This window comes from Rhinoderma darwinii, chromosome 4, assembly GCF_050947455.1.
Source record: "Rhinoderma darwinii isolate aRhiDar2 chromosome 4, aRhiDar2.hap1, whole genome shotgun sequence".
NCBI classification, from domain to species: domain Eukaryota; kingdom Metazoa; phylum Chordata; class Amphibia; order Anura; family Rhinodermatidae; genus Rhinoderma; species Rhinoderma darwinii.
The window spans coordinates 396,198,130-396,207,846 of NC_134690.1; the positions used below are offsets into that span (position 1 = coordinate 396,198,130).

At 37.5% G+C, this 9,717-nt stretch overlaps 1 protein-coding gene across 1 annotated transcript in view; it reads left to right on the forward strand.

The window, feature by feature from the left end:
* LOC142761420 (zinc transporter ZIP9-like) overlaps positions 1–9,503 on the forward strand; it is a 37,045-nt gene extending 27,542 nt beyond the window's left edge. Inside the window, exons 5-7 of the mRNA XM_075864608.1 lie at positions 5,560–5,645; positions 6,630–6,764; positions 7,935–9,503. Of these exons, the coding sequence (XP_075720723.1) occupies positions 5,560–5,645; positions 6,630–6,764; positions 7,935–8,174 (461 nt within the window). The 3' untranslated portion in view covers positions 8,175–9,503. The remainder of the gene's footprint in view (positions 1–5,559; positions 5,646–6,629; positions 6,765–7,934) is intronic.
* The last annotated feature ends 214 nt before the right edge of the window (positions 9,504–9,717 follow it).

Consider the following 9,717-nt stretch of genomic DNA (forward strand, 5'->3'; position numbering starts at 1 on the left):
TTTTTTTTACGGTGTTCACCGTGCGGGATAAATAATATGATATTTTTTTAGGTCAGGCCGATACGAACGCGGCGCTACCTATTATGTCTAGTTTTTTGTCTTTTTTTTCATTTTTTTTCTAATTATAAAGGGCTTGATCAGGGAAACAAGGCGATTATTGTTTTTATTACGTAAAACTTGTATTTATTTATTTATCTAAAACTTTTTTTTAACTTTTTTTTCACTTTTTATTTTACACATACTAGGGGACTGGAAGATCTGATCTTCTGATCCCCTGCACAATACACTGCACTACTTCTGTATGTACTGATGTAGTGCAGTGTATTGTAACTGTCACTTTACAACTGACAGTTGAGCCTATTACGTCCTGCCTTGGGCAGGACCTAATAGGCTCCCGTACCTGGCAACCAGGAAGCCGTTGCTAGGCTTCCTGGTTGCCATCGCAACCATCAGAACCCCGCGATTTTTCGCGGGGGGGGGCAATGGGGTGCAGAGGGAGCCCCCTCCCTCTGTATCAATCACTTAAATGCCGCTGTCGCTATTGACAGCGGCATTTAAGGGGTTAAACTACAGCGATCGGAGAGGACAGTGATCGCTGTAGTTGCAGTGAGATGTCGGCTGTATATTACAGCCGACATCCGATGAAGATGGAGCGAGCACAGCTCCTGTGCCCGCTTCATCCTCAGGGCGTTACTATACGCCCATTTTCGGGAAGGGGTTAATAAAAATAGTGTTTGTTCTTTTTACACAGCTTTCTCTGATCTCCTCACGTATCTCACAGAAGTGAGGAGATCAGAGAAAGTGACAGGAGCTTTCTCCTGCAAACGACGTCACAGACGGCTGTGATTGGTCAGTCTTCAGAGACTGACTAATCACAGCAATCGCCGGCATTGGGGACTGCTAATTGGTCCCCAGGCCGGTAGCAGAGACGGTTAGCTGTCAATGACAGCTGCCGCCGCTGTTCTGTCACTATGTGGTTTCACATAGTGACAGTTTATTCCTGCGCCGTAATAGTACGTCGAAGGTACGCAAGGGGTTTTTAAGCATAGGCCAAAAACGTGATGTGCACATAGCCTAAGAGATCTGAGACAATTACAAGCTAGAGGTAGGAGATGCTGTGTGAGGGTGGTAAAGGGAAAACAACTGTTTTAGGCTCTATTCACATTGCGTTTGAGCTTCTTCTTGGAAGGCTCCCGCGTATTCAACTGTATAGTGTCTAATTCCCAGCCCTGTGTGCAACAACTAATGTACCCAATCAAACCATAATCTAAAAATTATAGGAATGGCCTGTACTTTATATTTTAGGGACAATTACACCATTAAAAATCCCTCATCTGGGCCAGATACTGATAAATGGATTCATAAAGAGTAGATTAATTCTGTAATGACTGCACTACTGTTATCCCGGGGCCAGATCTCCTATCTTCTTACAGCCGCTAGTGTTCTGCACCATAAATCTGTCATATTTATATCCCTCACACCTGGTGAATGTACAGGGCTCCTGTGTTGTCCTCAGTGTTTACCGACTTGTGCGTCACATACAAAATCTAATTCCTGAATGAGCGGATTATTTTTATATTACTTAGATATCATTTACAGGAAAAGATAGATAAGATCTGGAGAAAAGAAAGTCTATAATTATAAGATTTCTTTTAAAACGCCTAGTTATGATTCTAAAGATAGCAGTTATATTCTTGTATATAGGGGGCAGTATTATAGCAGTTATATTCTTGTATATAGGAGCAGTATTATAGTAGTTATATTCTTGTATATAGGGGGCAGTATTATAGTAGTCATATTCTTGTATATAGGGGGGCAGTATTATAGTAGTTATATTCTTGTATATAGGAGCAGTATTATAGTAGTTATATTCTTGTATATAGGGGCAGTATTATAGTAGTTATATTCTTGTACACAGGAGGCAGTATTATAGTAGTTATATTCTTGTATATAGGGGCAGTATTATAGTAGTTATATTCTTGTATATAGGAGCAGTATTATAGTAGTTCTATTCTTGTATATAGGAGCTCTATTATAGTAGTTATATTCTTGTATATAGGGGCAGTATTATAGTAGTTATATTGTTGTATATAGGGGCAGTATTATAGTAGTTATATTCTTGTATATAGGAGCAGTATTATAGTAGTTATATTCTTGTATATAGGGCCAGTATTATAGTAGTTATATTCTTGTATATAGGAAGCAGTATTATAGTAGTTATATTCTTATACATAGGGAGCAGTATTATATGAGTTATATTCCTGTATATAGGGGCAGTATTATATTAGTTATATTCTTGTATATAGGGGGCAGTATTATAGTAGTTATATTCTTGTATATAGGGGCAGTATTATAGTAGTTATACTCTTGTCTATAGGGGCAGTAGTATATTAGTTATATTCTTTTATATAGGGGCAGTATTATAGTAGTTATATTCTTGTATATAGGAGGCAGTATTATAGTAGTTATATTCTTGTATATAGGGGCAGTATTATAGTAGTTATATTCTTGTATATAGGGGCAGTATTATAGCAGTTATATTCTTGTATATAGGGGGCAGTATTATAGTAGTTATATTCTTGTATATAGGGGGCAGTATTATAGTAGTTATATTCTTGTATATAGGGAGCAGTATTATAGTAGTTATATTCTTGTATATAGGAGCAGTATTATAGTAGTTATATTCTTGTATATAGGAGCAGTATTATAGTAGTTATATTCTTGTATATAGGGGGCAGTATTATAGTAGTTATATTCTTGTATATAGGGGGCAGTATTATAGTAGTTATATTCTTGTATATAGGGGGGCAGTATTATAGTAGTTATATTCTTGTATATAGGGGCAGTATTATAGTAGTTATATTCTTGTATATAGGAGCAGTATTATAGTAGTTATATTCTTGTATATAGGGGGCAGTATTATAGTAGTTATATTGTATATAGGGGGCAGTATTATAGTAGTTATATTCTTGTATATAGGGGCAGTATTATAGTAGTTATATTTTTGTATATAGGGGGCAGTATTATAGTAGTTATATTCTTGTATATAGGGGGGCAGTATTATAGTAGTTATATTCTTGTATATAGGGGCAGTATTATAGTAATATTCTTGTATATAGGAGCAGTATTATAGTAGTTATATTCTTGTATATAGGGGCAGTATTATAGTAGTTATATTCTTGTATATAGGGGGCAGTATTATAGTAGTTATATTCTTGTATATACGAGCAGTGTTATTGTAGTTATATTCTTGTATATAGGGGGCAGTATTATAGTAATTATATTCTTGTATATAGGAGGCAGTATTATAGTAGTTATATTCTTGTATATAGGGGGCAGTATTATAGTAGTTATATTCTTGTATATAGGGGGTAGTATTATAGTAGTTCTTGTATATAGGAGCAGTATTATAGTAGTTATATTCTTGTATATAGGAGCAGTATCATAGTAGTTATATTCTTGTATATAGGGGGCAGTATTATAGTAGTTATATTCTTGTATATAGGAGCAGTATTATAGTAGTTATATTCTTGTACATAGGGAGCAGTATTATAATAGTTATATTCTTTTTATATAGGGGCAGTATTATAGTAGTTATATTCTTGTATATAGGGGCAGTATTATAGTAGTTATATTCTTGTATATAGGGGGCAGTGTTGTAGTAGTTATATTCTTGTGTATATAGGGGGCAGTATTATAGTAGTTATATTCTTGTACATAGGGGGCAGTATTATAGTGGTTATATTCTTGTATATAGGGGGCAGTATTAGTAGTTATATTCTTGTATATTGGAGCAGTATTATAGTAGTTATATAGTTATATTCTTGTATATAGGGAGTAGTATAGTAGTTATATTCTTGTATATAGGGGGCAGTATTATAATGGTTATATTCTTGTACATAGGGGGCAGTATTATAGTAGATATATTGTATATGGGGAGCAGTGTTATAGTAGTTATATTCTTGTATATAGGAGCAGTATTATAGTAGTTATATTCTTGTATATAGGGGGCAGTATTATAGTAGTTATATTCTTGTATATTGGAGCAGTATTATAGTAGTAATAATCTTGTATATAGAGCGCAGTATTATAGTAGTTATATTCTTGTATATAGGGAGCAGTATTATAGTAGTTATATTCTTGTACATAGGGGGCAGTATTATAGTAGTTATATTCTTGTATATAGGAGCAGTATTATAGTAGTTATATTCTTGTATATAGGGGACATTATTATAGTAGTTATATTCTTGTACATAGGGGGCAGTATTATAGTAGTTATATTCCTGTATATAGGGGCAGTATGATAGTAGTTATATTGTTGTGTATATAGGAGCAGTATTATAGTAGTTATAGTCTTGTGTATATAGGGGCAGTATTATAGTAGTTATATTCTTGTACATAGGGGCAGTATTATAGTAGTTATATTCTTGTATATAGGAGCAGTATTATAGTAGTTATATTCTTGTATATAGGGAGCAGTATTATAGTAGTTATATTCTTATACATAGGAGGCAGTATTGTAATTGTTCTATTTTTCTACATTGGAAGCAGTAAATTGCTATACAATTATAATACTGCCGTATGTACATGAATGTAAATACTATAATACTGCTCCTATATACAAGAATATAACTACTATAATACTGCCCAGTATATACAAGAATATAAATACTATAATACTGCTCCTATGTATAAGAATATAACTACTATAATACTGCCCCTATATACAAGAATATAACTACTATAATACTGCCCCCTATGTATAAGAATATAACTATTGTAATACTGCCCCATACATTTTCATTTATTTGTGTATGAATAGTGATATCACTAGGGTGAGGTGGGCACAACACCTAATGCTTCAGATTTGGCCTTTGTGTGGAGTCAATTTTATAGGATTAATTTTGATTTATTCAATAGAAGGGCTGCCTCTACTGTTTATATAAAAAAAACATTTTAAAGGAAAATTTTCTACCTAATGCTTCCCGTAAATGTCCAGAAGATCTGTAGGTTCATTGTAGAAATTATGTTAAATAACTTTAATATAGTCAAGTCCTAATGTTTACTGTATGAGGGAGATGGTCAAAAAGAAAAACGCCCAGTTGTCCATTAAAGAAACTCATTAGCATAAAGCTAATATAGGTCATAACTTCGTAAAAAATGATCGTTTTTCTAAATAAAAAACACGGCTTTAATCTACATTACAGCGCTGATCACATCATGTACAAGATAGGCCACTTATAATGTGGTGACAGAGACTCTTTAAGGTTCCCAAAAATCAAATGCACTGGGTTACACATTCAGGGATTTTTTGGACCTGTTTGAATATCTGTTCAATGTATCTGATTCTGGTGGACTTGCTGTAGACCTTAAGAAGGTAGGATGTTCCTGAACAACACAAGATAGTGACCATGCCAAGCCTCTCCCAGCCTTCATCCGCCATTACCCATTTTCCCATCACCACTTGAACTTTTGGTGCAACATTAGGGTTCCTTGGTACCCAGTTTGAGAAACATGCTCATCTGATGTAGCTAACTTCCTTTCCTTTCTTCTCCACAGCTGATGGAGTTGCCCTCGGAGCAGCGGTTGCATCCTCCCAGGTGTCGGTACAAGTCATTGTTTTCTTTGCAGTAATATTACACAAGGTAACAAAGATTTCATTCTAAAAGTGGATTATAAATTTCTACTGGGGGCAATAATTCATGTCTATGTCCCTTTCTTCATTATATTATATTGTATGTTGTGTATACCCTGCTTATCTTGACCCCACCCTTTGTCTCAAATTGTTACCTGTTTGCTTTGCACTAGTTCTGATGTAGTATAGGGGTTCTGAGTGGTAGGCGGATACATGTACACTTTGTGATATGTCCAATCCATTCATTGTAATGGATGGAGTTTACTTTATGGCCTAAAACCAAAGCATATATGTTGTCCTGTTCTTCATCTACATCACCCAATGAATAGGATGACAATTGTTTAAAAAAAGGTGACCATGCAGTTACAGCTTCATCCAGGATAGTGCCGCCTGTTTTTCCCCACTGTATTGTTGCACAGACGAAAGGTTAAGATTCTGTACTGCCTGAACCAAGATAAGCAGCTTTCACTTTAATAACAAAATGGAAAGTACAGTTAGCAATAATGCAGAGATCATAGGTCTGCGTTATCTGTGGTGAGCTGCTGATGTCACTACCTATATCCAGTTTCATATTATTCACGGCATACTTTGTAACAGTCAATAAAGTGTGGAGCAGTTCCTTTAAGGATTTTCTCCATGAAGTAAATGCAGAAAAATACAGAATAAAGTATTGAAAAATCACCTTGTAGGTGGGGGAGGGGGCGGGGTTAAGGACTATTTTACTGCCTGAACCAAGATAAGCAGCATTACTCTGAAAACAGCAAAGGGATGAGTGTGGGGACAGGGTTATCTGGGGAGAGTTGCTGTGAAGCACACAGTCTCATGCTGTGAACAGAGTGGGGAGCAGTTCCATAAATGACTGCCCCCCCCCCCCCCCCCCCCCCCCCCCCGGAAGTAAATACAGCAAAATACATGTATGAAAACCTATTAATCTGCCCCTATATCGAATTGAATTAGGGATGCGTAATACAACTTTGTGGCTCCTCTTCTGCAGGCACCGGCAGCTTTTGGTCTGGTCTCATTTCTCATGCATGCGGGATTAGAGAAAAAACAAATTCAGAAGCATCTCTTTGCGTTCTCCGTCGCTGCTCCGCTCCTCACAATAACAACCTATTTAATTCTTAGTATGGTAAGTACAATATAGAGACCTGGAACTGAAGACTGAGCATAGACTGTAGTAGTAGCAGCAGAGTTTTTGTTAGTATTTTACTTATGACTATTACAAGTTACATTTTTCTACCTTTTTCTGTGACCATTCAATAATCCACAACTCTTGATATTCTGTCGTTTTAAGGGTCCTGTTAATCATAGATTTCCTAGATATGTTCCCCAGATGTTAATGGGGTACTTCAGACATAGCACGTCATGGCAAATCGCTAGGATATGTTGTCACTTGCTGATTGGTGGCATCTGACCGATTCAGTCCCCATGCAGAGAACTGCGGCTCAGCCCCATTAAAGCAAATGGGTCTGAGTTACAGTACCTACAAAGCACTTGGACAGCCGTGGAGGTGAACTACTGACTCCATGTTTTGCTGTGTGTTCTTTTCTGTCCCTTTTTACACTTTAGAAGTTTTAGTGACTACCAACGCAATTGAGTCACATCACCCAATGAGTACGATAATTATTGTTTAAAAAAAGGGGACACTGCATCTTCACCTAGGAGAGGGCCACCTGTTATTACCCCCACTGTACTGTTGCAGGAGAAAGGTTAAGAACAGCTCTATTGTACTGCCTGAACCAAGATAAGCAGATTTCACTTCAAATGTGATGATGCGCTGGGAAAAATTCAGATGGTGCTTTATAGACTCTTTTATTCTAGTAAGCGATTGGATTCCCAGTGTCTGACCCTTAACCGTTAGCAAGAGGTGGCTTTTCCTAGCAATATGCCATTACTAACTAGGACTGGAATATCCCTATAAGCAGGTATATGTTCTATATAGATGAATCCGTACCTGCACATAGAGGTGATTAATAGAAATTGGAGACAGAAGTAACACCAATATTCAGGTATGGACTGATCTACATAGGATAAATATCAAGGAGACCTGATCACGGGGCATAATACAGGACAATCCTCTAATGTTAACCCCCGAGAACACAGGGATGATATTATTATTATTATTATTATACAGTTGGACCTCTAGGAATGGGACAACATGCCAAATTTCTAATACAATGGTTGATCAGGGTATATAAATGGATAACAGGTTTATCTTGCGCCTCATCCACACACACACGCAGCAGTTTTTGGAAAAACTTTGGATTACTGATTTTTGTTTTTCTCCTTTATGTCACAGACAGGGGGCTCACTTGAGCACAAACTAAGTGCAACAGGAAATGGGATGCTGTTCTCTGCTGGGACTTTCCTATACGTGGCAACCGTTCATGTGTTACCAGAGATTAGCGGCAGGGGGCACCATCAACAACATGGAACCTCAGAATACAGATCTCAAGGCCTAGGACTATTGGAGAGCATGACTCTGGTGGTGGGAGCCTTCCTCCCGGTGCTGCTTTCCTTAGGACTTCATGACGGCTGAAAATGTCTGCGCCTTTAGTAATGTCTCTAGAAGATACTGCAGTTGATCTGTTTCACAATAACGACCAGTAAATGAATATTCAGTCCAGTGGGATAAACTCTTTGGACATCGGATTTCTCAGCTGCACATGTTGGGACTTGTAGTTTATTAACAACATAAGCACCGCAGTATACTTGAGCCTGACTTAATGGGATATCCTGAACGTGGGAACACTGGGCGAGGAACGATTTTGTTATTTTTATCCATTATTTCTTATCTTATGTTTTTAGGCTCAAAAAAATTGAGGAGTTGCCCAGAGCAACCAATCAGAATCCTGCTCTCATTTTTGTAAAACGCTTTGTAAAATAAGAGCAGCAACTTGATTGGTCGAAGTGGGAAGCTCCTCCTTTTTTCTCTTGTACTACTTTGATAAAAATCTCTCTCGATGACATTTTAATAATTTTAGCAACAAATATGTTGTGCGGGGGGACTTCAATTTGATTAACCCCTTGTCGGTGCCACATGACCTGATCTAGTTAGAGCGACAGCCAAAGTTTGGTCATTGTGTTTTATGTTCTTGAAGAGACAATGGCATTTTCCTGTTCTGTATGGTGGCCATTTTTGAAAAACTGACAAAAGGAAGTGCAGCCATATTGGTTGAATTCACTTCTCGGGAAATAACCACCAGCTTTTATTTTGTCACGTCCGTTTCTGATTGGCTGATTCAAAAGTGACAACCAATATGGCTGCACTTCCTGTTGTCACATTAAAAATGGCTGCCACAACAAAACAGAAAAATTACCATCTTTAAGGAAATATTACATAATAACGAAACTATGACCGCTGCTCTAACATCTGGTTAACTGATATATGGCCAATTGCACGTTTTGGGTGTAAAATACTCTTTAACTGTATAGTCCTCTTTACGTTGGAAGCTAGAGAAATGACAAGTTGTAATGGGTTGGTATGCCTCCTAACAAAGGGATATACCAATACTAATAGAGATTGAGTTTATAGGGGGGTCCCTGATCAGGATCCTCATCTCTTGGCCAAAGTGAAGAGCATCTACGGCTGTGGAGGACCTATCGGGCATTACACAGACAACCTATTGATATGAATCGGCAATGTGTAATACTTAATTTCCCCTGTGGTGGAGCTGCAGGGAAATTGAACTGCTGCAGTGATCGCAGCAGTGGGACACTTTGTGGTCGGATTATTGTCAAGGGACCCTCTAACAAGTAGGCATTGTCCGAAACAGCCAGCACTGGTAGAGCTTAAAGGAGTTGTCTAAGAAAACTTATTTCTGATGTTTTATAGGAGAGAGACCAATAAAATGCCTTTTCTTGTGAATTTTCATAGTAAATTGCATAACCTTTAAGGTAAAAACCCTTCACAGAATTACAGTAACTTCTTTGTTTGTGGTCTATACAGGCTGGATCAGGGGCGTAGCTAGAGGCTCATGGGCCCCGATGCATAAATTCTTACTGGGCCCCCCCCCCCCCCCCGCAAACTTCTCATGGCCGACGGTCCACAGCTTTCAGCTGCATCGCTGGGTCTCCTAAGT